General features: G+C 48.5%; 4 protein-coding genes across 9 annotated transcripts; all 4 read left to right on the forward strand.

Annotated features, from left to right (window-relative positions):
• The first annotated feature begins 213 nt into the window (after positions 1 to 213).
• Positions 214 to 4,589, forward strand: LOC9635971 (DNA repair and recombination protein RAD54-like). Its single transcript, XM_024687358.1, is given in 23 exon segments — positions 214 to 577; positions 694 to 836; positions 972 to 1,037; positions 1,090 to 1,204; positions 1,261 to 1,335; positions 1,338 to 1,447; positions 1,496 to 1,555; positions 1,604 to 1,752; positions 1,807 to 1,867; positions 1,919 to 2,058; positions 2,108 to 2,224; positions 2,276 to 2,342; positions 2,393 to 2,592; positions 2,638 to 2,770; positions 2,823 to 2,992; positions 3,059 to 3,104; positions 3,151 to 3,221; positions 3,269 to 3,419; positions 3,474 to 3,655; positions 3,710 to 3,819; positions 3,870 to 4,107; positions 4,171 to 4,261; positions 4,374 to 4,589. Coding segments are annotated over 20 exon segments (2,451 nt in total). The 3' UTR covers positions 3,741 to 3,819; positions 3,870 to 4,107; positions 4,171 to 4,261; positions 4,374 to 4,589.
• A 182-nt stretch (positions 4,590 to 4,771) lies between these two features.
• Positions 4,772 to 7,150, forward strand: LOC9635972 (tubby-like F-box protein 6). Of its 5 annotated transcripts, XM_024687444.1 has the most exons (5): positions 4,772 to 4,941; positions 4,992 to 5,553; positions 5,946 to 6,021; positions 6,085 to 6,214; positions 6,277 to 7,150. In XM_024687444.1, exons 2-5 carry the CDS (start codon positions 5,173 to 5,175, stop codon positions 6,968 to 6,970), a joined length of 1,281 nt encoding a protein of 426 aa, XP_024543212.1. In that variant the 5' UTR covers positions 4,772 to 4,941; positions 4,992 to 5,172; the 3' UTR covers positions 6,971 to 7,150. The 5 variants fall into 5 exon arrangements, with proteins under 5 accessions (XP_024543212.1, XP_024543210.1, XP_024543211.1 ...); XM_024687442.1 differs by having other exon boundaries at positions 4,772 to 5,553; positions 5,946 to 6,033; XM_024687443.1 differs by having other exon boundaries at positions 4,772 to 5,553.
• A 677-nt stretch (positions 7,151 to 7,827) lies between these two features.
• Positions 7,828 to 9,731, forward strand: LOC9635973 (protein TIFY 6a). Of its 2 annotated transcripts, none has more exons than XM_024687382.1 (5): positions 7,828 to 8,199; positions 8,274 to 8,361; positions 8,476 to 8,917; positions 8,976 to 9,033; positions 9,480 to 9,731. In XM_024687382.1, the coding sequence occupies exons 1-5, from the start codon at positions 8,021 to 8,023 to the stop codon at positions 9,625 to 9,627; spliced, it is 915 nt and encodes a 304-aa protein (XP_024543150.1). In that variant the 5' UTR covers positions 7,828 to 8,020; the 3' UTR covers positions 9,628 to 9,731. The 2 variants fall into 2 exon arrangements, with proteins under 2 accessions (XP_024543150.1, XP_024543151.1); XM_024687383.1 differs by having other exon boundaries at positions 8,976 to 9,037; positions 9,480 to 9,593.
• Positions 9,732 to 9,777: 46 nt separating this feature from the next.
• On the forward strand, positions 9,778 to 13,556 carry LOC9635974 (pentatricopeptide repeat-containing protein At3g49170, chloroplastic). Its single transcript, XM_002982227.2, has 3 exons — positions 9,778 to 10,264; positions 10,333 to 10,467; positions 10,514 to 13,556. The coding sequence occupies exon 3, from the start codon at positions 10,622 to 10,624 to the stop codon at positions 13,499 to 13,501; it is 2,880 nt and encodes a 959-aa protein (XP_002982273.2). The 5' UTR covers positions 9,778 to 10,264; positions 10,333 to 10,467; positions 10,514 to 10,621; the 3' UTR covers positions 13,502 to 13,556.
• The last annotated feature ends 12,339 nt before the right edge of the window (positions 13,557 to 25,895 follow it).

Genomic DNA, 25,895 nt, shown 5'->3' on the forward strand with positions numbered 1-25,895 from the left:
GTTTAGCTCCTATCGCTGGCCGGCTTACCTCATCTCCATCCTGGAAGACGTGGAATAAATCACTGGGGGGCCACGTGTCGTGGATCCCACCAATCGTGACGTGGCTGTGTTTCTTACGCTTTAAATCGTGACGTGGCCGTATGGCGTGTCATTGATGTTGACGTTGGGCTGTACTGCTCAAATGATTTTCCCGCGCTAGGGTTCTTCCGATCGATGGAAGTGATTGAGGTGGAGAACGCCTGGCCGGACGTGGACGGATTCCACACGCGCATTGTGATGGAGACGAGCGCTATCAAGCCGCCGCTCCCGCTCAGGCCGGCGCTGTGCGGGGATATGGATCCGGATCGATCGCTGCTCTCTCTCGGCGGCAGCGATTTTAGCGGTGGTAGCAGCTCGATCTCGCGGAAATCCGTGTCGGGAGCGTCTTCGGCGTCCAAGAAGCTCTGCGTCGAGGTGCCATGGCGATATTTCGAGGTCATGTACAGCGTCAAGAAGAAAAACTCCAGGAAGCCAGGGCCGCGATCCGATGGCGTTCTTGCGGTCCAGGGATCGAGCTACAATCTGCTCGACAATAACGGCAAGTCGATCAGCAAAAGAAAGATTTCGGGAAAAGAAATCAAAGAGAATTCTTCTCTCGAGGTCAGGAGTTCTTTCATTTGATCCGATTAAGAAAATGTCATTATCCTGGCGCAGGTTTTCAACTTTGTGATCGAAGTATTGGACGAGATCCCCGAGGAAGAGTACCTGAGCGGGAAGATCTTCTCAACGAGCAGGCCTACCTTTCCTTCTTCCGAAGGATCGGACATTACTGTCGAGTCCGCTCGGAATCCTGGAAGGTAAATGATTCTAATCATCTTCGATCGTGATTGAATTTATGTGGTCAGAGAAAGGCTGTCTAGGCCAATGCAGATTCTGGAGGTAAATTACGTAAATTTCCATCACAGCCAGTAACTAACGATGGTTGAGCGCAGAAAGACCAGCTTGTCCTCAACATGGCAGAAGTTGCAAATGGCGCTGCTCCAGTCGTTGTTGATCCAGTAAGTTGATATTTACTGTCGCTTGTATTTTCTAAGGTATTTTTTCTGTCAGTACATCGCTTCAAAACTTCGACCGCACCAGAGGGAGGGAGTGAAGTTTATGTACGAGTGCGTCATGGGACTGAGATCTCGCACATTTACTGGCTGTCTACTAGCTGACGAAATGGGTGAGATATCTCGAGTTTTATAGGTTAAATACTTAAGTCGCGAGTTTTTGGGCCAGGTCTCGGGAAAACTGTGCAAGTCATTGCACTGATTTGGACGCTGCTTCGTCAGGTAAATTGTTCTTTTCAGTTTTTGTGCTCGGCTTACATTTGGGTTCATATGGCAAGGGTTCTGGAGGAGTTCCCGCTGTAAGGCGAGCAGCAGTTGTTTGCCCGTTGACGCTAACCCGAAATTGGGGAAAAGAGGTGATTAATAGCTAGAAACGAACAAGCTTAACTGGACAGCATTTCCAGGTGCGTAAGTGGCTGGGCTCGGAAAGGTTGAAAGCAATGGTCGTCGACTGCGCAAGAGAGGTACTTAATACCAGAGAAAACAACTAACTAGATGCTTTCATATTTTAGGCAGCAGAAAAGATAATCGACTTCAAAAACGACAGCTTCTGTCCTCTTTTAATCACGTCGTATGAAATACTAAGGAAGCACAAGGATATTGTTGCCTCGACGAATCTTGAGCTTCTTATCTGCGATGAAGCTCATCGACTGAAAAGCTGGTAATATCTATACACTTGTTTAATTCTTTACAGCGAGAACAACCAATGGCTCAGCAAGGGAAACAAAACGATTGCGTCACTGGCGTCGTTGAACTGCAACAAGAGGATTTTACTCGTAAGATTTTGTAGCCTTCACGGCTTTCTAACGCCTGGCTCTGACTGGCAGACTGGAACACCCGCCCAGAACAACTTAAGCGAGTTTTATGCTTTGCTTGATTTTGCCAATCCAGAGCTATTGGGTTCCTACAACGAGTATAAGAATATCTACGCTTCTCCCATTGAGCAAAGTCGGGATCGCAACGCCAGGTACGTTTTTGAAACTGTGAAGAGGGAATTAATGCTTGTTGTTTGACAGCCACGCTGAGAAAGAATTAGGCTCAGAGAGATCGGAAGAGCTAAAACAAATGACAAGCTTTTGCATTCTTCGAAGGACATCTGAGATAAACAAGGAGCACCTTCCACCGAAATCAGAGTAACCGGTTATTTACAAAAGTTTCTACTGTTTTAGCTTTTTGTTTTGCAGGTACGCCGTGTTTTGCAAACTTCACGATGTTCAGATTAGTCTTTACGAGATATTTGTCAAGTCTCAGGTAAACACTGGCATAGTACTATACTTCTCAGCTGGTCTGTGGCAATGCAGTTCGTACGAACCATGCTAAACTCAGATATTCAACGTGCGCACGTTCTTTCTGCAATTGGAGCGCTGCGTAAACTTTCAAGCCATCCGGGGCTGCTACAGAGTGATATGAAGCACGTTACGAGCGCGGAAATTAAGAATCAACCATTTTTTCATCGCGCCGAAGAATTGCTTGATCTTTCTGATGTCCAAGCATCCTTGAGGTACGACAATTACAGTTAGCCGTGGCCAAGTTGCTACTTGTGCAGAGATGTCGTGAGGCACAATTGGAGCCTATCTGGAAAGTTCGTGTGCTTACAACATCTTCTTTTAGCGACTATACAATGCAACGACAGAATTGTGGTCGCTTCCAACTTCACACAAACCTTGGACTTGATAGAGGTTCGAAGGGCTTACGTTTTTCTGAGTGTTTCTTAATTTTTAAATCTTGCAGGCAATGTGCAATGAACACTCATGGAAGTTCGTTCGACTGGACGGTGGAACCATGATATCGGAAAGACAGCCACTCGTCGAACGGTTCAATCGAAGAATTGGAGAGGCGTCGATCTTCCTCCTGTCCTCCAAAGCTGGTGGAACTGGCCTGAACCTCATTGGGGCAAACAGGCAACAACTATCTGATGTCATCCATCTTCAAGGGAGCTCTGTATAATCTTGTTGTTTGCCTTTCAGGCTCGTTTTAGTCGATCCAGATTGGAATCCAGCAAATGACGCGCAGGTATGAAGACTGATAAGCTGTCCCATCTCACCTTCTCTGGTTCCAGGTGATGAGTCGAATATGGAGAGAAGGCCAGCCGAAACCAGTAAAAATATACAGGCTTCTGTCCACTGGCAGGTACGTCTATGACGTCGAAGTCTCGGCATTAATCGTTGAATTTTCAGCATCGAGGAGAAGATATATCAACGGCAAATCATGAAAAAAGATCTGACGTCTTTCTTTGGTGATCAGTCCACATATCAACCTACCTGTAAAAGAACGAACGACCAGAAGTTTAGCCGGCAGGAACTCAGAGAGCTTTTGAAATTGCCTTCGGTACATTTTTCAGCATTGTTTTCGCAGCAACAAACGTCAAACATTGTTATGCAGGAAACAAAATGCGAGACATATGATCTACTGTGCCGGCTCAACACGCAACTGGAGGACAAATGGAAAGACTCGTCAGGAATGCTGGATGACCACGTCTTACAGAGCGCGGTCGAATCGGGAGTGACTACGTTCGTGTCAGCTGACTCGCCTCAAACGCAACAAAGCAGCGGAGTTCTCGAAAGGTACATAACTTACAATAGACTTTTCTTAGCTTTTACTTGACTGGGGCATCGCAGAGACACAGGCTTGGATTGTGGAGCATGTTAATAGAAAAGCTCGATCGATGAAACTTCACTGCGCCTCCATTAACCAGCACCGCAAGAGAATGAAGATTTCACCTTATCAGGTTAGCTCGGAAAGGAAAGAGAGTTCCTCTCGATAACGTTGTTCTGGCAGGAAAAAGTTAGCTACCATCTCTCTTTAAAACGGGAACCAAAAGCGGCATTGTTCTCAACAAACCAACCGATTGGCGGTTCCATCATCTTGACTTTCAGAGCTAGTTCTAAATAACGCGAAGCTTTCCCAGCAACGTCAGCGACAACAGCTAGGGGACCTGACAACCAAGCAAGGCAAATTTCCCCACCCTTGATATCGATCTTCCACCTTGGGGACTGGGCAACCACGACAGCGAGAGGTATGTAGATTTTATGCTTTCTCTCTTGCTCACGTTACGCTTGACTGGGACTTCCACATTCAGTAAAAGGTAGTGGAGCAAAATTGCGGGCGCTGCTGCTAGTGTTGGTACGTCAATGCTTTTTCACAAGTACTCGACCTTAGCTTGGGAAGCGGTAAGCAAATCTTTATATGATATTAGTTGCTAGTGTTGCCTCCATAATCTCTATTGATTGATGGCTTTGCTTGTCCACCAGGATTAATAAGTGCTTTGCTTTGGTGCTCTAGTCTCTCATTTCGAAGATCCTAAAACAAAAAAACGTTGGTGGAGTGGACGATGGATCGATGGGCGATAGATTTCTTCGATTAATCAAACTTACGAGCGCACACGGAGAAAGAATTGCGCGAGAGCGACGTTTGCGTTGTAGGAAAGGTCAACATACGAATTGCAATCCCGAGTTGATTAAAATCGAAATCAATGCAATCGATACCGGCACCCGATTCGACGGCCGCGATGCGCGCATGCGGCCATCGTAATAAACGGGCATCGGACGGCGGGACGGCCCCGACACGTGGCATGCATTCAGCCACGTGGATGATCGGACGGCCGCTGGCTGTTGGGCGCCGGAATGGCCAGGCGATTCGAGCGCGCACCATGACAAATGCAAAGAAGACGGGGGGGGGGAGGAGCAGGATGGCGATGGCTATGGCGGAGATCGAGAGGCATCTCCCTTGTCGCCGCCTCCTCGTGTAGCTAGCTGCGCTCCAGTCGCGATCGATTTGGCGGTGGCGAAAGGAAAGGGCTGGTGTGGATTTGCCCGAGCCGGAGCTAGGGTTTGAGGCGTTCGTCGCGGAGGTGAGTTCTTGGCGCTCTAGGCGCTGGGGGTACTGATCGAATTTCGGCAGGGGAAGCTCCTGGCTGATCGAATTACTCGAGTAGATACTAGATCGCAGCTGATATTTCGGAGAATCGCGGCTTATGGATGACAAGGAAAAAGGGTATCTGGGCGATGGTTGAAAGGATCATCATCTTCAGCTGCTGCCGCGGTGGCTAGGGATTCAACGGTCGATCGGGGGTGTGGCAGCCATGTCCGGGAAGAAATCCTCGACGCTGACGCCGCTGTGGAGCGTGATCCAAGACATCAAAGGGATTGGAAGCATCTCTAGGAGGAGTTTTGAGGTGAAGCTGCCGACGTATAGTCGATCGAGGTCTCACAGCGCCGCGCAAGATGCCGCTGGCCGGCATCAATTTGGGGAGAGTGGCCAGCAGAGCCGCTGGGCCAACATGCCACCCGAGCTCCTCCGCGACGTGATCCAAAGGGTGGAAGCCAGCGACAAAATGTGGCCATCGCGGAAGAGCGTCGTCGCCTGCGCGGCCGTGTGTAGGAACTGGAGAAAAACGACCAAGGAGATCGTGCAAACTTTGGAGCAGTGTGGAAGATTGACGTTCCCAGTTTCGCTCAAACAAGTAAGTTCTTTCTGTCTTTTTCATTTGAGTCCTCGATCGTCCGGAAGTTCTTTCTCCTTCCTTCATTTGAGTCCTTGATCGTTCAGAACTTCTTTCTCTTTTTTCTTTTTTTAATTTGAGTCCTCGATCCTCCAAAAGTTCTTTCTCTTTCTTTTTTTTTTTCCCATTTGAGTCGTCGATCGTCCAGGAGTTCTTTCTCTTTCTTCTTTTTTTAAATTTGAGTCCTCGATCCTCCAGACTAGTACAAGAAGTCAGGAGATTAGATGCTTTGCTTGTCACGCCCTTTCAAGTTTTCTGGACCCTTCCCAAAGTTTTTGTTTTCTTCTCGAATTAATCTCTCTCTGTTCCTTTGTTTTCTTTTTGTTCGTTCTGAACTTTGTTTGTGCTTGCAGCCTGGGCCGCGAGACGCTACCGTGCAATGCTACCTTAAACGCGACAGGACAACTTCGACGTATTATCTCTATCTGGGTATTACTCCGAGTAAGCCATCCAAAAGTCTCGGCCACTCTGTTTACGTTTCCTCTGAAACAGATGTGCTAGAAAACGGGAAGTTCCTGCTAGCGGCTCGAAAGTTTCGGCGAGCCAGTGGAACGGACTACATCATCTCCACTGATACGGACGACTTCTCTCGTGGGAGCAACACCTACGTTGGAAAGTTGCGGTACGTTTCTTCCTTAAAAACTAGACACTGAAAAGCAGCCTGCGAATCCCCGCTTTTTGCAGATCGAACTTCATGGGCACGAAGTTCACTTTATACGACAGCAACCCTCCGCACGACGGTGCTGTGGCCTCCACAAACAGAGCAGGCCGGAGGATTCTATCCAAGCAAGTCTCTCCAAGAGTTCCAGCCGGGAGCTACAACATCGCCCACATCGCGTACGAGCTCAACGTACTGGGGACAAGGGGCCCCCGGCGCATGGAGTGCACCATTCACTCCATCCCGGCGTCGGCCATGGAGCCCGGGGGATGCGCGCCGACGCCGCTGGAGAGCGCGACTTCCATGGACGAGGCCTCCATGCTCCCGCCGCTGCTTCTCCCGGTGGGGGCCAAGTCCTCCAAGGTGGCGGCGCTGGATGGATTGGAGGGGCTGGAAGTGGCGAGCAAAGGCAAGCCGCTGGTGCTCAAGAACAAGCCGCCGCGATGGCACGACCAGCTCCAGTGCTGGTGTCTAAACTTCCGCGGGCGAGTGACGGTGGCATCGGTGAAGAACTTCCAGCTGGTGGCGGCCACGGAGATCGGGCAGCCGCCGCAGCCGAGCGATCCGGACAACGTCATACTCCAGTTTGGGAAGATCGGCAAGGACACATTCACCATGGATTATAGGTACCCTCTCTCGGCATTCCAGGCATTTGCGATCAGCCTCAGCAGTTTTGATACTAAGGACAGCTTACACTGTACTTATGCCTTGATGTTCTGAAGGAAATGGAATCCAAGATGGACGGAAGGAGATGAAAGGTGGCAAGGAGAAAAAAGGTGGTGGTACATTTGTTTGTGTGATTTCTCAAGATTACTTGTACATAAGGTGGATTTCAAAGTCTCTCTGTTGTCATTGTTTAGTCTTTGCAACCAATGTTTACTAAAAGATTGTGTGAGGTCACCAAATAGCGCACATGGAAACACCACAATATATGATAAAAGCAGAAAAAGTTGGCGGGCTCGGCACCGAACGCACACTTTGATGACACGCCACCAACCTATTTTTTTTTTTTTTCTTGCGTTGTTTTAGTATATATGGTATGGCGATTGAGCTTTCATGTGCAAACGTGCCACGCGGCTTGGCTGTCATGTGTCCCGGGAGACTGAATCCAACCTTGTAATGAAAGAGAAACCAATCTTTGATTATAATAGTGAAAAAGTTTAGAATGAAGTTTGAAGAACGAATTTGCCTGGTAAGCGTCTAAAGTTAAAGATCGAATCACAATCTCAAGCGCTAGACCCGCTCTCTCTTTAAAGGGAAATCCAAATTTTTCCATTGACATCCATTTGATCCGATGCCTCCAGCTGGTCGCCAAAAGACCAACTATGGATTGGAAAAATAGGCGTCTAGTGCACGTCCACGACGTACATACATACATACAATGCATTGGGCAGTAGCATTTTGCACGTGACTCCGCTTTTCGCGGGAACACGTTTTCGCCCGCCAATGCTCCGTCGCACAAACGGAAACACGTGTGGTAAAAGCGCCGTTTGCAAGACGGAGCTCTGTCAGAGAGACGCATTTGTGTCCCTTGTATATATGCCAGGGCCAAGTCCTCCCACTCGGGAAGAAGAAGAAAGAGGTTTTTTTTTTTTATGCTTTCCTTTGTGTGGAGCACGAAATCTCGGCGGAACTTTTCTTCTTCGTCGGCTTGTAATCAAGTAGACTTCTTCCTCCTCTGAAAGATCTCTAGCTCCATTCGTCGAATCTCTTGGTGGGTTTTGGGGGGATTGGAGCGGAAGGAATGCAGCGAAGTGGTCGTGCGCGGCGATGGTGAGTGTTCGCCCCGGAAGGATAGAACAGCACAAGCAGGTCTCCCCGGACAGGATGATGTTTAAAGTTCCAGCGAATTCGCCGCCGCCGCCGCCAAGTTCTTCCTCGCAAGCTCCAGCGGACATGGCAGGCAAGAGGAAGTGGCAGGAGGCTTTCAAAGGGGAGTCGTGTCCATCGTAAGTTGCTTCTGCTCTTGGATCTCTCTAGAATCTTGGGAAGAAGCTCAAACTTTTGGGGCTTTTGATCGCAGTGTGCCCGCACCGCCGCACAGATCGCCGCAGCTCACCATCTTCTACGCTGGCGCGGTGAACGTCTACGACAATGTCCCGGAAAACATGGTAAGCTTGAGAGCAAAATGCGGTTTTTCTTCGTAAAAGGACGATCTTTGAGTGGAAAAAGATGGTCTTTTCGTCCGAAATGCCTAGATCCTGACAGCGCTCTCGTGTCTCCAGGTGAAAGCGCTCATGACACTCGCGGCAGCCAAGAGCTCCAGGCCCGCGGCGCTGATGAACCAGATCGAGCTCCAGCGGAGTTGTAGCAGCAACAAGACGGGATTTGGATTCCAGGCAAACCAATCCAGCTGTAATGGTGGCGGCAGCGCCCGCGCGGGCGTGAAATCGAGCAGCAACGTCGCCAGTAGCAGCACCTCGGGCTCCTTCTCGTTCCCGGTTCTAGAGACCACGAGCACGTCGCTCAGCTTGAATAGCTCGTACAAGGCCGCGAACGAGGAGAGATCTAGCGTGCCAGCTCCAGCTCCAGCGGCAGCGGCAGCTCCAGCGCCGGAACAATCCTCCGGAACAGCGGTGCAAGCATCATCTTCGCCACCTTCTCCGGCGGCTTCTCCGGATCTGCGAGGCATGAGTTCGAGAGCTCGGATGCAAATGCTCCCAGCTGGTAAGATCATAGTCTAGTTCTTGTTTGATTGTCAAGTTGACGCCTTTCCTCCTTCCAGGACTTCCGCAGGCCAGGAGAGCATCGATCCAGCGCTTCCTCCAGAAACGAAAGCAGAAGTGAGTGAGTTTTCTCATTCCCTCTCTCGCGTTTCTCCCGTGTACAGCGATGAGAGAGAGAGAGCGTTCTCCCGTTTGCTCGTCGGTCATTTTTCTTCATGTGTGTGAAACCGGAACGATTTTGTACAGATAGGATCAGTCCTTGGTGCTCCAGTGTCCAGTCACTGACGAGCGATCCACACGTTTTTCAACACCACCTCCGAATTTTTCCCTTAGAAAAAACAGACTTTTCCCCGAGAAAAAACCATTTTTTTAATTTTTTTTTTGGGTGTAGACCAATCTTGTCTAGCCGCAACTTTGTGCAATCTGGCCCCCCCAGTCATGTGTATTCACGTGAATTATTTCGATCCAATGCTTCAAACTTTGCAACATGTTCATCCTCCCAGCTTTATTGTGTTTGGAGTTTTTCTGTGATGCTGATGTAGGGGCACTGTTATTGTGAATAGGCAGGTGAACAACAACGGCGAAGACGACGACGAAGACGCGGCAACGGCGGAGATGAAGCCCACATCGCCACCGCCCGTGGGGCCACCCACGTCCGCATCCACGGCCCACATTGCCGCACAAGTTCCACATTTCCTAAAGAAAAGATAGTACGTTTACGCTAGTGCCACGTCGCTATTAACCCTAATTTCTAAGTCCTGTCCACCTGTAAGAAAAAAGTGGTGACACACAACACACACACACACACACACACACACACACACAGGGTTCTAGGGCTTAGCTAGGGTTTTCTCGGCGCGAGCGATGGCGGCGTGCGCTCCTACTACGGTCGGGCAGCTATCTTCCAGGCTCGTGTCGCGCGCTCCAGCGCAATTCCCCGGCTACATTCTTCTCAGGCCAGTGGTTTTCAGATCGCGAGTCGCGAGAGCGGCAGCGGTGCGCGCGGCGATCGAGCATTTCGACGATGCCGGGGTTGGATTGCAGGGATCGGTGTGCTTTGCTGCTCCGGAGGGCCTGGAGAGCCCACAGGAGGATCTCTCGTCGTGCCCGGCGAGAGGGAGCGTGGGTGTCGTCGAGGCGATGACCGGCAAGACGATCGACCTCAACTCCGGGGAGGTCATCGATGCGGGGATTGGCGGCGACGGGGATATTGGGCAGCGCGGCGGCGGCGATGGCAGGGGAGGTGGCGGCGGAGGGGATGATTCCAGCGATGGAATGGCGAAGAAGCAATCGGGGGCTCTCTCGATGTCACAGAAGCTGACATTGGTCTACGCAGCTCTCGTGGGAGGTAAAGATTTTCTTTTCTGCCATCTCGTCGCTGGAATCGATCGATCAATCGTGGTTTCTCTCTTGCAGTTGGAGGATTGATAGGATTTCTCAAGACCGGCAGCGCGAAATCCCTCTTCTCCGGAGGGATCTCTGCGCTGACACTCCTCACTGTCTACTCACAGCTCCCTCTCAACCCGGTTGGCGCTTCTTCTCTCGGTGTTGGTAAGCTCCACATCTAAGTTTTCCATGTTCTTTCGATTCTTCGCAGGTATATCGCTGCTGCTCCTGTTCGCCATGGGCTCGAGATTCAGAAACTCGGGGAAGTTCTTCCCCGCGGGATTGGTATCGATCGTCTCGTTGATAATGTCCGGCGGATATGTTCATGGAATTCTACGTTCCAAGCACTGAAGATGAAAAAGAGCTCTCCCCTGTTTCTAGGGTTAGGCTTTCCCCTGTTTTAGGGTTAGGGTTTTGCGATCTGTTTTTAGGGCTCATGGCAGTGGCATTGGTGTGTTCTTGGCCGGGGCCGAGGAGCACGAAGGATCACGACGACTACATTCCAATCGAGACGCTCGCGGGTCTCTTGCGGCGATGCATCGGCGACGCGGATCTCGCGCAGGGCAGGCAATTGCACCGGCAGATCGTCAAGCAGGGCCTGGCGCGCAACGATTTGCTCGGGAACTACCTCGTCCAGATGTACTCCAAGTGCCGCAGCCTCGACGACGCCAATGCCGCCTTCTCGGCGCTCAGATCGCGAGGGATCGCGACGTGGAACACGCTCATCGCCGCGCAATCCTCCCCCGCCGCGGTGTTCGATCTCTACACCCGGATGAAGCTCGAGGAGAGGGCGGAGAATCGGCCCAACAAGCTGACGATCATCGCGGTCCTGGGCGCCATCGCTAGCGGCGATCCTTCTTCCTCGTCTTCCTCGCGCGCTCCATCGATCGCACAAGCGAGGATCGTCCACGACGACATCCGCGGCAGCGATCTGGAGCGCGATCTCTTCGTCGCCACCGCGCTGCTGGATGCCTATGGCAAATGCGGCTGCGTGGAGAGCGCGCTGGAGGTGTTCTCGCGGATCCAGGTACCGGATCTCATCTGCTGGAACGCGGCGATCATGGCGTGCGCCGGGAACGACGAGCGCCCGGATCGCGCGCTCCTGCTCGTCCGCCGGATGTGGCTCGAGGGGCTGCTGCCCAACCGCGCCAGCTTCGTGGCGATCCTCAGCTCCTGCGGGGATCACTCGTCCCTGCCGCTGGCACGGTCGATCCACGCCAGAGTCGAGGAATTAGGGTTCTTGGGCGACGTGGTTGTGGCCACCGCGCTCGTCACGATGTATGGGCGGTGTGGCAGCGTCGATGAATCGATTGCGGTGTTTGAGGCGATGGCTGTGAGGAATCACGTCTCGTGGAATGCGATGATCGCAGCATTTGCCCAGTGTGGGCATCGCAGCGCGGCATTTGCGATCTACTGGCGGATGCAGCAAGAGGGATTCCGGCCAAATAAGATCACCTTCGTCACAGCGCTCAAGGCCGCGTGTTCTTCCTCTTCGCAGGATCTTGGAGAGAGCGCGGCGCTCCATGGATGGATCGCCTGCGCTGGACTGGAGGGCGATGTGATGGTGGGCACTGCGCTGGTGACCATGTATGGCTCCACCGGCGCGATCGATCGCGCGAGGGCGGCGTTTGATGCCATCCCCGCCAAGAACATTGTGTCTTGGAACGCGATGCTCACGGCCTATGGCGACAATGGCCGGGCGAGAGAGGCGATGGAGCTCTTCGCGGCCATGAAGAGGCAATCGCTCGCTCCAAACAAGGTGAGCTATCTCGCGGTGCTTGGATGCTGCGAGGATGTGAGCGAGGCGCGATCCATCCACGCCGAGGTTGTGGGGAATGGGCTCTTCGCGCAGGAGTCCTCCATAGCAAACGGGGTGGTGAGGATGTTTGCTCGCTCCGGCAGCCTCGAGGAGGCCGTGGCCGCGTTCGATGCGACCGTGGTGAAAGATAGCGTCTCTTGGAACACAAAGGTGGCGGCGCTGAGCGCTCGCGAGGATCTCCACGGCGCGATCACGGCCTTCTACACGATGCAGCACGAAGGATTCAGGCCGGACAAGTTCACGCTGGTGAGTGTGGTGGATGTCTGCGCAGATCTGGGCACGCTGGAGCTTGGGCGATCGATCCAGCAGCAGCTCTCGGCGGCGATCGAGGTCGAGCGCGACGTGGTGGTGGCGAGCGCGGTGATGAACATGGTGGCGAAGTGTGGGTCATCCGTGGACGAGTGCGAGCGATTGTTCGCGCGAATGCCCGACGATAGAAAGGATCTGGTGGCATGGAACACGATGATCGCGGCGTACGCGCAGCACGGCCATGGCCGGAAGGCGCTCAAGCTCTTCCGGATCATGCAGCAGCGATCGTCGGTGAGACCCGACTCGTCAACTTTCGTGAGCGTTCTATCCGGGTGTAGCCACGCCGGGCTGGTCGAGGATGGAATCCACTGCTTCTTCCTGGCCAGGGAAGTGCTCGGGATCGAGCAGCAACCCGTGGAGCACTACGCCTGCCTGGTAGATGTTCTTGGCCGGATGGGCTACCTCCGCGAGGCCGAGGATTTCATCCGCAAGATGCCGCTTCCAGCAGATTCCGTGGTGTGGACGTCGCTGCTGGGTGCTTGCAGCAGCTATGGCGATCTCGAGGGCGGCGAGCGAGCGGCGCGGGCGTTTATCGAGCTGTACCGGAGCGATTCAGTCGGGTACGTGGTGCTGTCCAACATCTACGCCGCTGCTGGGCGATGGGAGGATTCGATCAGAGTGAGGGAGGACATGGCGGAGAGGCGAGTGAAAAAGAGGGTCCCAGGGAAGAGCTCCATCGTCGTCAAGAACAGGGTGCACGAGTTCTTCGCCAGGGATCGCAGCCACCCCCAGAGTGATGCGATCTACGCGGAGCTGGAGAGGTTGAAGGGATTGATCCGGGAGGCTGGGTACGTCCCGGACACGAGGTTGGTTCTTCACGACGTGGAAGAGGAGCAGAAGGAGCAGCTGCTGTGGTATCACAGCGAGAAGCTGGCGATCGCGTTTGGATTGATCAGTGTTCCTCACCGGCATAGCATCCGCGTGATCAAGAACTTGCGGGTTTGCAAGGATTGCCACACCGCGACTAAGTTTATCGCACGGGTGACGCAAAGAGAGATCGCGGTGAGGGATTGCAATCGGTTCCACCACTTTGGCAAGGATGGCGAGTGTTCGTGTGGAGATTACTGGTAATATCATATTATTTGAAAACCAAAAAATTATTATTTTTTCCTTTTTGTCTCTTTTTCTTTTCGTTTTGTTTTTGTTTATTGAGCTCAAATGATCAAGGCTTGCCCGCAAATATTATGGAACTGTCTCATTCCCAGGATTTCAGGTCACCATTCTCAAGTGATTAGGATGAGGAATGTTCTTACAGATAGTCACCAACATCTGAGGAGCATGTCTAGAGCTGGATTCGGGGACGAATATTGCATGGATCCCGACGCCACAATTCTGTCAAAGACGTGTCAGTGGCCATGACCAGAGCGTTGACAATGGCCTAAGCTGATGGATTTAGGTTTGGCCGAAGCGCGAGGAGGAAAGTCGGATTTCATACAAGCTTGACAATTCAAGCTTAGATTGGTTGTCCTTCAAGCACACTGATCCAAGCCAAGGATCTTAACTGGGATGTGCTAGAGGAGCGCCAGTCATGTGCAAACCAGGTTGAGGCTGTGGATTCGGGTTCCGGACTGCTGCATTCTGATCCAGCCAATAATTACGAGCTTTATCACGAGCTGGAACCGGCTACAGTGGCACCTCAGGGACTGTCCTACACCATATACCGGAGGGGTGCAAAGCCGATGGGATACGAAGAACAACCACGTGAACGTGATTGCATAAGCTTAGCAGCTCCAAGAAAGGCCTTGTCCAAGACAATGATCGCATTGCCTTGTCGAAGGAGAGAATTCAATGTATGTGAACCCGCAGAGGAGCAGAACAAGAAGTCAAGATCACGAGGAGGAGGATGACAAGACGGCCATGAATCACGAACGCAAGAAGACAAGAAATAGTACTATCCCTAGGAAATCATGACTTCTACAGAATCTGATGACAAATGAAATTTTCAAAAGGACTTTTGCCGCGAACGCTAGCGGTGGCCCTGGCACGCTGGTGTCCGTTGATTCTTATCCCGTGGACGGCCATAAGCCCTGTCTCTCACTTTGTGTGCTTGGTGCCATGGTGTTCGTCGTCGACGCACTCGCGCTCAGGCTCATGGGAAGGTCCAGCGATGTGTTTGAAGATTGGAGCGTGCCCTCGATAGAAAGAAGGGAGGCATCAGCGATGTGTTTCCATCACAGGCACCCTCGCTCAAGGCTCTCTTCAACTCCAAGCGAGATGCGCCCATCGATCTTCAGGTATGTTCTCTTCTCTCTCTAGGAATGCTTGCTTTAGAGAAACAAGAACTAACAAGTCCGGATGATCTCTCGCTTGATAATCCGAAACCCCTCTACTCGGCTTCTGGAACACAACTCGAAAGTTTGAAGTTTTGTTGTCTGATTTCCACTCGAAACTAATCACTGGTGTTTCCTCACACCTGTTTGGATCACTATTATCACTACTGCCGTCAAATGGCTATGAGCTAGTCGCAGAGCTCGATGAACTGGATGAAACTTTTCCAACTGATGGTGGTTCCTCCAACGGTGATTCTTCAGGCTTGGCTGCTGCCACAGTTAAGGTCTGGTATCAGTTTTTTCTTGCTGCACTGCTTCTTTGTCTATATGGGACTGATGAAAATTTCTTAAACCAAGAGCGAGAGCTGCTGTATCCTCACTTGGGGTTGTCCCGGCTGCTGAAAGGAGTGAATCGTAGTATCGATCATCCCCCCATGAATCAAAAGGAATACAAGAAATAGGAAAGGAGGAAAGGAGAGAAGGGAAGACATGGAGAAAGGACATGAAAAACCTTCCATACTCTGTTAGCCACGTCCCTTATATCCTACGTTCCGTATGATCCATCACTCCCCTCCCTTACGAAGAACCGACTCTATCCTCAGTGTCTGAAGGGAACACTGGCTGCCACTGAAAAAGTGTGCACAAAGATTCGAGCTCAGCCTGCGTGATCCAAGTGTCCGTTTCAGAACCCGTTCCCTGCCAACGGATGAGAAAGTGAGGGACTGCTCGATGCTCGAAGGATCCGATCTGGAGCCAAGAGCTGCTTATCTTCGAAAGTTACCGAAGGAAGAGGAACTGTGGCCAAAGGTGGAAGAGGTCTGAAGTGCTGCTTCAATTCGGAAACGTGGAACGCATCATGGAGTTTTGTTGAAGCGGGAAGCTTTAGACGAAAAGCAACTTCGTTGATCTTCTCGACCACCAAGAATGGACCAAAGAACCTGGGATGAAGCTTGGAGCGAGCAGCAGCTCTCCTTCCTAAGGTGTATCTCTGAGGACGGAAACGAACATAGACGTAGTCCCCAACCTCAAAAGTCCGTGAAGACCTGTGATGATCAGCGAAACGTTTCATACTATCTCGAGCTGCAATCAGTCACTGGTGGACAAGCTGATGGAGATCTGTCAACACAGACAAGTGCTCGGAAACAATTGGTTCCGTACATGCTGGTACAGGAAAAGGGAGCTTATCCACCTGCCTGCCATATAGAACTGAGAAAGGAGAGGCTCCCAGGGTGCTGTGAAAAGCCATGTTGTACACAAACTCGGCAAAAGGGAGCTACATGTACCAGGATAGTGGAAAATTCGTAGTGTAGCCACGGAGATATGCCTCCAAAGTTTGATTGGTTGGATGGTACACCAAACTAAAGCTCCCAATGTGTTGAAACAGTTGCTGCCAAAAGGAACTGAGAAACTTGGGATCTCGGTCTGAAATAATTTCGTGTGGAAGGCCATGAAAACAAAGGACCTCGGAAAAGAACTGCTCAGCGACCTCCTTGGCTGTAGCAGTGGATTTCATTGGTACAAACCGGCCAACCTTGGTGAAATGGTCCATGATCACAAATATGGCATCGAAATCTCGGACAGAATGAAGACTGACAATAAAATCCATGTTGATACTGTTGAACGGACCAGCTGCCACAGGCAAAGGATGTAACAGTCCAGGATATGGAACCATCTCATGCTTAGTTTGTTGACAAACCAGACATTCACATACCCATTGCTTGACCTCCTTCTGCATTCCTTTCTAGCAGCTAGAGTTGACATTCCTCCCGGATGTCTGGCCACCAAGCCAGAGTGGCACTCACAAAAACCTGTTTGCGGAGGTCATGCCTGTTGCATAAAACAATACACCCCGTCAAGGACATACTTGGAATGATACCTAGCATCCAAAAGAGCCAGGTCATCTTCATACTCATCACAAATGGTCTAGATGAAGTCAGGTTGAAGATGGGAAATTCCATATATAGCAAAACCTTTTGGCTTTGCAAACATGTGTAAAAGAGCATTAGAAATTGTATTGGAAGTACCTAGTTTATATTCAATCATGAAGTCAAGCTGGCCAAGAGAACATTGATGAATGAATGATGTTTGTAAGGGGGGTAGCCATTGTTGCATAAACTTACACAAGTAATTAGCAAAGCCAAAAAAATTTAAATTACAAAATTTTCTTTTTCAATTTGCTAGTTTATTATGTCTATTCAACTACCACTGTCTTGGTCTTAGTTAAGGTCCCTCACTAGAGTTTTTGCTTATTGTACTAGCTTCTACTTGGTTTCAACTACTCATTGCATGAGTAACAAAGTGTTAGTTATCCATCCATGAATTCTCCTTAGATTAAACTAAATTTAAAATTCAACTACACTCCTCACAAGCACAAGCAACCAAGCACACCAAGCCTCTAAGTTCTTAACATCTTTTAGTATGACAAAATTTGATCATAGGACCTTCTAAATCCCAAGCCTTAAGTGCATCATTTACTTCGGGACCCTAGGAGGAAACACCATAGCCTAATGGCCTAATATAAATACCTATATTCCCCCACTTCCATCCCAAAGGGAAAGCTCAAACCCTTAGGAAGGAGCAAGGACCAATAAACCACAAAGTACTTAATTAGGGCACCACTCCATAAGAGGCAAGAGCATTGCAGTTAATTTCCCTTTTAAAAGTGGAAGTTGCTCTTGAGCACTTTTTTGGGTGGCCCCTTTGGCACCACTTGAGTGCATGCTCACTCCCACCAAGGCCTCTAAGCCTTAGTCTCAACCTCAAGTTGGTTTGAAAACACCACTAGAAAGTTCCTTCAAAATTAGTTCCTAGATTTCACTATACTTTTGGAACCCCCTACAATGCCCAAATAAGTGATCTTTATCATCCTAAAATCACACTTAGAAAGTTTAACTACCATGCCATAGGCTTCAAGCACAACTAGGATACGACTTAATTGTGCAAGATGTTCATCCCACAAACTGCTGTAGATTAAAATATTGTCAACAAACACCACCATAAACTTCAATAAGAATGCTCCTAAAACTTTGTTCATGACAACTTGAAATGTAACAGGGGCATTAGTAAGTCAAAATGGCATACCACAAAATTGGAAAAGTATAAGTGTGGAATGCTGTTTTGTGTTGATCCTCATAGACTACTCCAATTTGATAATAACCGAATGGAGATTAATCTTGCTGAATATGTGCACTTGACCTAGCTCATCCATGAGGTCATCAATGCAAGGAATTGGAAATCTGTTTTTGATGGTCACCTTGTTAAGAGCACAGTAATCTAGACATAGTCTCCATGAACTATCTTTGTTTAGCACCAGCAACACATGTGATGCAAAAGCACTAGTGCTCTCTGTGATCAGTCCTTGTTGTAGAAGATCCTCCACCATCTTATGAACAATTTCTAGCTCCTCCCTTATCATCCTAATGATCAGTTGAATGATAGATGTTACCCCTAGTTCTAAGTCGATACGATGCTATACTCTTGTGCAAACGCTCACCAATTCTAATACTAAGTGTTGGAAAACTGGAAGATGACGCAAGCATTGTTGGTCCTAACCACGTTCAGCCAGGATCCCAACTGCTGCTGAATGCGATCGGACAGCTCCATTTGGTGATTTTAATGGCAATTGCAGGGGCTAGATTTCTGATACCACTGCAGCAATCGCTATCACCACTACATCTCTACTACTTTGCTGGTTCTCCTGCTGCTATGGAGCAATCCATCTGTGAATGCCTAGCAAGGCTACATCGAATCCGACCAACTCCACTTCCTGCCAGGCCTACGCAGCAAATTGAGCTCTCTAGGGCAACACTCTCTAGTCAACTTTTGATTGAGCGTGGAGCAGCTTGCCGAGGCTTCGCAATCTGCCCACACTTGTCCCTCATCCCCTTGAACTGTAATTTATGCCCTAAAATGGAAATTATGATTCCAGTGATTCTAGTGATTTGATTCTAGAAATGGTATCTGATTGGGCATGGTCCCATATTACCAAGCTCACTCCTTATGCTTCCAGCAAAAAAGTGGAGGTGTAGCTATTGTGGAAAAATGTTGTAAGGAAGGTGTCGAAGGCTAAAGGATCCCCAAAAGCACAACAAAAATAATAAAGAGTTCATCAAATAAGATCGAGTCCGAGATCAAGTTCGAGACCAACTCTAAGACCGAGTGCAAGACCGAGTCTGAGATTGAGTCCAAGACTGAGTTCGAGACCGAATCCAAGATTGAGTTCGAGATCGAGTCTGAGACCGAGTTAAGGTCTGAGACCAAGTCCGAGATCAAGTCCGAGACCGAGTTCGAGACCGAGTTCAAGATCGAGTTTGAGATCGAGTCTGAATACTAATACAAGTCATGGGGTGAAAGCCCAAAGCGTGTGTCTCCCATAGGGGGGGGGGGGGGGGGGCTACAGAGGTTCCAAAAGTATAGTAGGGATAGTGAGCTCTAGGAATTAGTCTTGAAGGAACTCTTCAATAGTGCTTCCAAACTGACTTGAGGTTGAGACTGGGGGCGAAGGGTTTTAGGTAGGAGTGAGCATGAACTTGGGTGGTGCTGGAGGGGCCACCCAAGGAAGTGCTTAAGAGCAACTCCCACTTCCGGAAGGGAAATCGATTGTGGTGCTCCCGGTTCATGTGGAGTGGTGCTCCACTTGAGTACTTTGTGGCTTATTAAACCTTGTCCTTCCTAGGGCTTGGGCCTTCCCTTCGAGATAGAAGTGGGGGAGTAAAGGTACCCATACTGGGTAGGCCATGGTGTTTTCCCTAGCGTCTCGAAGCAAGTGTTGCACCCAAGGCTTGGGATTTAGAGGGTCCTATGATCAAGTCTTGTTGTATCAAGAGATGTTAATAACCTAGAGGCTTAATGTGTTTAGTTGCTTATGCCTGCGGGGAGTGTAGTCGAACTTTAAGTCCGATCTAACCTAAGGAGGGGGATTGAGAGAGATTTGGGAATTTGTGGATGGATGGCCAATGCTTTGTCACTCATGTAGTGAGTAGCTAAAACTAAGTAGGACCAAGTAGGAGCTGGTATAATATGTGGGAACCTTAGAAAAGAAACTTAACTAAGGTTAAAATAGTGTTAGTCAGATAGATGAGGTAAGTTGGCAAATTGGGAAAGAAAAATTTATGGCTTACAATTTGGTATTGGAGCCTTTTCCTTAGTTCTAGCAAAGGATAGAGGCAGATTGCTGGGAGATGGCAAAGGCAAAGCGTAAACGAACCAAAATGGAGACGGAACCTCCTTTAGAGCTAGAGCCTCCAATCAAACAAAAGGTTATGGATGGGAATCCTTGCATGAGGAGGACTCTAATGAGGAAACTTTCAAATAGGAGTTCGGTGGTGAGGTTCGGTCATCCAAAGTTCGATTGGACGTTCTAAAAGGACAATTCGCTCAGACCAATGCCCTACTGGAGACTCTCGTACACAAGCTAAAGTGTGACGAGAAGCGAAAGACTACAAATGCTAGCAGTGTAAAAGGTGTGGACCTTTTGGTGGGGACTGAGGTAGAACCGAACAAGGTTGAACAAACCAAAGTGGAATCAATCTCTCAAACAGTTCTCAAGTACAAACCAAAGTCCTTATTAGTTTTCAAGGGAGTGAATGACTATAAGGTGGTGGAAGATTGGTTTTACGATATTGAGGATTACTTTTGAGTGTTGTGGTTACCAAACTCGGAGAAAATCCCATGAGCAAAACCATACTTGGTAGATAATGCCAAGTCTTGGTGAGAATAATAAAGGCCAACGAAAGACTAGTGGCCACTTGGGAAATGATAAAGGCAAGGATCCATATGACTTACATTCCTTTGAATGCTACTTTACACCTAAGGGATGAGCTGAGTAGGCTGAAGTAAACTGGAATCATTCAAGAGTATATGAATAGGTTTATGGTACAGAGGATACTTGTCACGGATATAGGTGATATGAATGCATTCCATGCCTTCATATCAGGCTTGTAAACTTAGGCTCGAGGCGAGATGATACGTTAGAACCCAACCAATTACAAGGAAGCATTAGATGCAGCTATCAAGGTGCATTTCAATGACAACCTACAAAAAAGGAACACAATAGGATCAGAGTTCACATTTAGCAAAAGGGCCAAACCAAGAGGGACATATAGCAAAGGGAAATTCAAGAAGAATTTTTTTAAGAATGAGTCCTTGGGATTCTGGAAAGGTAGATTCAATGGTTAGTGAGCAAATACGTGGGAGAGTTAAAGTGAAAAGAGACAAACTCACGAATAAGAAAGTCAAGTTTGCTAGTAGCATGGGAAACAATATATGCTTCAACTGTAGCAAAACGAGACATTTTTCGAGGGAATGTCCCTACTCGAAGAAGGCCAAAGCCAATATGGCTATTAAATTGAGTGAAATCCAAATTGAGGTACGTGATCTAGTCCCTAGCTCAAAATTACTCATTACATTAGCAACTTTGGTAAAGAGTCGTTTGCAACATCTACTAGCCCTCCGAGGAAGTTTGGAAGTAGCTTTGTTAAAATCTTTATTGACATGAGTGCTTCAGATAATTTTGTGATTGCAGACATAGTCTGGCAAGCTAAACTAACAATGCAGCGGCTAGGTGAACCAAGGACTATAGAGTTTGTTCAAAGTAGCCAAAGCACTAATGAGGTACTTTGACAAATAAGAGTCGAAATAGGGACATGGAAAGTAGATATGAATTTCACCGTATTGGACACAGTGGGATTTAACGTAATCTTCAAGATGGATTGGTTCAATTAGTTTGTCGTAGCCCTACATGAACAAGATAGGAACCTTGTGGTACTAGTGAATGCCCAAAGAGAACAATCCAGGGTGGAGGCCTAAGATCTAAAATTAGGGCAATGTAAGGCCAAAAACTCCTACTCAAGAGGAAAACTCACTAAAAAAACCAAGACAGCAATGAAGAGTGACAAAAAGACGGGAACAAAAGAAGTGCCTTTAGTGATCCAACAGGTGTTGGACCAATTCTACGATACCATGCTGGAGGAGTTACTGGCGGGGTTACCCCTTGAATGACCGATAGAACATAAGATCGAGTTAGTCGAGGGTGCTAAGATGGTGGTTTGTCCCCCCTATCAGTTGAACAAAAAGGAACTCGATGAGCTCAAATGCCAACTTAAAGAGTTGGTGGAAAAAATGTATATTACGTTGAGCAAGTCACCATATGATGCATTAGTGTTATTTGTGAAAAAGAAAGATGAATCTATGCGCATGTGCATAGACTACTAGTTGCTCAACAAGTATATATAAAAAAACAAGTACCCTTTAGCAAGGATTGAGGACCTGTTCGAAAGGCCTTGATGTCGCGCATGTGACTTCGGGTATCGAAAGTTACCTGTCGACTAGTCCTTACGGACACTCTTACCTTACTGCCACGATGGCAGGAGGTCGGTATTGCTGGACCCGTTATCAGTTTCCCACTTGAGCTAGTTGAGAAACTGGTCAATGACCGTGTACTTAGATCGGATAAACATAAGGTAGGAACCCTATGTGTTTCTTGCTGAGCATACTCGGCCTGGTTTGAGAAACTCCTGTCATTGGCTTGCACTTGCTAGTATCAAGAACCCCCGCGATATTGAGATTGGTCCCTCAATATCGCTAGATGATAGCTTACCGTGTCTGCCAAACACCCTCGCTATCATGCCCTTTGTGTTAGTCTCATTTCGGTCCCAAATGCTATTTATGGAAAGTGTCTAGATTTGCTCATTTGGCATATCTACGGAATGTAGAGATCGGCCTGAACACAATGGTGTTCGTCCCGTGTCCAAATTCGCAATCTAAGGACATTCCATATTTAGTAAGTTTCGAGCTTGTCCCAGAAACTAACTCCTGATACTAAGGGAGGCTTGGGGTGAAAGCCCAAAGCGTGTGTTCCTCAAGGGGGGGGGGCTATGGGGGGTTCCAAATGTATAGTAGGGATAGTGGGTAGGTCGGGCATGGCCGACCAACCTGAGGCATAGTCTAGCTCCCGCTTGCGTGCCTGTCCTTGTTCTGCGTCCGGCTTGGGTCTAAGCCCAAGTTCCATTCCATGCTAGTTGGTGGAGTACCCATGTCCTCGCGTTAGGCCACCGGTATGCCGAAATAGCGCCAGACTCCGTTTGGCTCCGTTTTGCGTGCTAGTCCTAGCATTGGGATGCTGGTTACTCTAGGACTCTTCCAAGTCGCTCCGGGCTCCTGTCCCTTCGCTCCTTGGGCTTTATGCTCAGGAGTTGCTCCATGGTTCGGTTCCGTCACTCCTTGGCTCCATGCTTGGGAGTTTGGCACCGTTCCTTCGTTCAGTGGCCCAAGGCCCTGAACCTCGGGTTCCTATGGACACGTGGCATGGACACGTGGCATGTGACACGTGGCATCTGTCACGTGGCACAAAGAGGGTTTAGGTTCCGCTTCGTGGTGTTATCCTATGGTAAATCACCATAGGATAAAGGGTCAAAACCACGTGCGCTACATTTGGTATCAGAGAATGAGTCTCAGCGAGTACTATTCAATGAGATTGGGCAACTAGTCTCGTTGCATACGCAGAGATGAAAACGATGATCCGAGTGGGTACACGTTTTGGGTGCAAAGGCTTCGCAATTGGTTCCTTGGGTATGGATATTGTTACCTTGTTGTACCTTATGATGTGAGCTTGCGCTTGGGCTCATAGGATGGTTTGGAGATGTTCCGTTTGCACGAGTTTGAGCTTGAGCTCGTGAGTGAGGCACATTAGCAACTCGAGGTTACACTTTGAGTTGGCAGGATTAATGTTAGCCTATCGTTGGTTCCATAAGTTGTTCTAGTGGTTCCATGAGTTGTTCCATGTACCATGGGTGAAAGCAAACCTCCCTGGGTTTGCTATGAGTGGCAAATAGGCTGGTCCGTAGCTGTTTAGCACGGCACTAGTGGATCCCTCCTAGGCATGATTATAATTGGATCAATCAAGACCATAGGGATTAGTCTATTGGTTCAAGTAATCATGGTCGTGCTTTCTCATAAACTTTTCTTCGATTAAACTGAAGGCAGTGCGAAAGCAAGCTTGAAGTTTGGTCAAAGATGAGACCGAAAAGAGAGTCGTCGGGGATGAAGGATCAAATACGTAAATCATTTTCTCTTCTTGGAGAGATGATCTGCAACGAGGTGTTAACTCATTGCTTGTATTCACATCATGCAATCAAGAGTCCCTACCTTGATGCATGTTGGAAGTGATGGTCTTACAAGTGGTGAGTTATGGGATGGATAGTGGTGAAACACTAAACCATTTTGTCTAGGCTCGCTATTGAAAGACTTGGGTTGCAATGCTCAATTCTTTTCCGGGGAACCTTGCTATTGCTCCTTGAGTAGCTTGGTGTTGGATTAGTGTTGAGTTTGGTAGCAAAGAGAGTGGCATGAGCTTGTCCGTGTTGTGAACAAAAGTTAGTGGTGTTGGGTGTCGTAAACCTCTATTGGTGGAGTGTGGCATTTATGTTGCATTTGGTCGAATCGAGTTGACACTTGATACTCACATAAACATTTGTAGTAATGACATTGGCATTGCTCGTGGTGTTGCTCAATTGATGATCAAGTCATTGTGATGCTTATATCATATCCATGTGATAAAGAGTAATGCGTTTACGAAGTTGCTTGGGTAAATGATGATCAACCCCAAAGTGGTTGATGGACAAGCTAGTCTACTTACACGAAGTAGCATTGTAGTAGCTTTGATTGGATTCTCTATAGTGGTCCATTATGCTAAGCTTAAGTAGGTACCTTGTTTCCTTAAGTTTGCCCACTAAGGTGTTGGAAAAGGGTTGTAGCATTCATTTGCTATAGCTTGTCGGTTGATCCGTTAGCACTTGGAGTAGATTGTTGGATGGAGAAGATGTGGAGTTGGGGCATTGACGTCACTAGCACTTGTGTTAGTGAAAGTGGCATTGTTATTTCAAGTGATGAGGAATTTTCCTTGGACCTTGATTTTTCCATGTCATTTTTCTTGTTAGTGTTTTGGCTTCACATTGGATCTTGAAGATGATTGAAGAAGAGTGTTAGTGCAATGTGGATATCCGAAGATGTGGTCTTCGTGATCAAGCCTTGGATGTTCATTTTGCACTTTGCGGATGTCGGAGTTGGATGTCAGGAAAATGGGCAAAGATGTTCGATGCTTAAGCATGCTATTGGGTCATGAGAATTTGTGTTGAGGTGAATCTATGTGAAGTTGTTGGTAGGAGGAAGTTGGTTGAGTCCTGAAAGTTTGCATTCCTGGACTGAGAGTCATTCTTTCTCTAGGATGGAAAATTTTCCACAAATTTTCTTAGACTTTTCCAATGGCTGATCTATTGATCACTTTGCTCGAAAACCATTCCATTTTCGAAAGCCAGTACAAACTAGTGAAGGGGTTGGAGTTGACTTCGGTTGGCTTAGATCTTAGTAGGTAGTTTGTATGATGTGACCCGAAAGGGATGCTAACTTTTGGGGCTAAAGCAATTGAGTTGGATAGAGTCTGGAGTTGGTGTAGAAAAGTGGCCGCTGCACTTTTCTAAGAAAGGTGACTCTTATGCCTTTCTTTTGTAGCATTATGCTCGGTGGCAGGTTGCACCTTGCATTTCGCTAAGACTCTATGAGAGTAGTGAGCTCTCACTGATCTTGACTTAGTCTTGGCAGCCCTGCACCTTGACTAAGGATGGTGATGTCCAACTTAGTTGTTTGAGGTTGAGATGTTGGTACCCGTACTATAGCTTTGTCTATGAGGAGGTTTTGTACCGATGTGAGTTCATCTCATGGTCTTCACTTTAGTTTCGACTGAGTGTTGATCATGCATAGCTAGCCTCTTCAAGGCATGCTCAGAGCTAGTGGCTAAATGTTTTAGTGAGTTTATTACGGTTGAGTTGGATTCGAGTGGTCATTTAGTTTGTGCTTGTCCATGAACTTTTATCTCATGTTTGAGGTATTATGTTTATGCTAGATAAGTATATAACTTGATGACAAGAGTTGGTGTTTGAGTCTTGTGAACGCAAGTTGAGGAGTGATTGTTAGTTGCTTTGCGACTAGTGATTACTTGTAGACTTCATCAAGGACCGTTGACACTTGCTTTGCTCGATGATGATTTAGCAGTGGTGGGCTTGCTTTACCGAATAGTGTTGCGGAGGATCGTGTCGTTAGACATACATGGGTTTTTCATGTTGGCTTGTCGACTCTACCTCTGTCGATATCATTTGGTTACGTCTAGTCCGTGGTGTTAGATTTCATTGAGTCTTGGATGT

Source organism: Selaginella moellendorffii, unplaced genomic scaffold, assembly GCF_000143415.4.
Source record: "Selaginella moellendorffii unplaced genomic scaffold, v1.0 SELMOscaffold_53, whole genome shotgun sequence".
Lineage (NCBI taxonomy): Eukaryota > Viridiplantae > Streptophyta > Lycopodiopsida > Selaginellales > Selaginellaceae > Selaginella > Selaginella moellendorffii.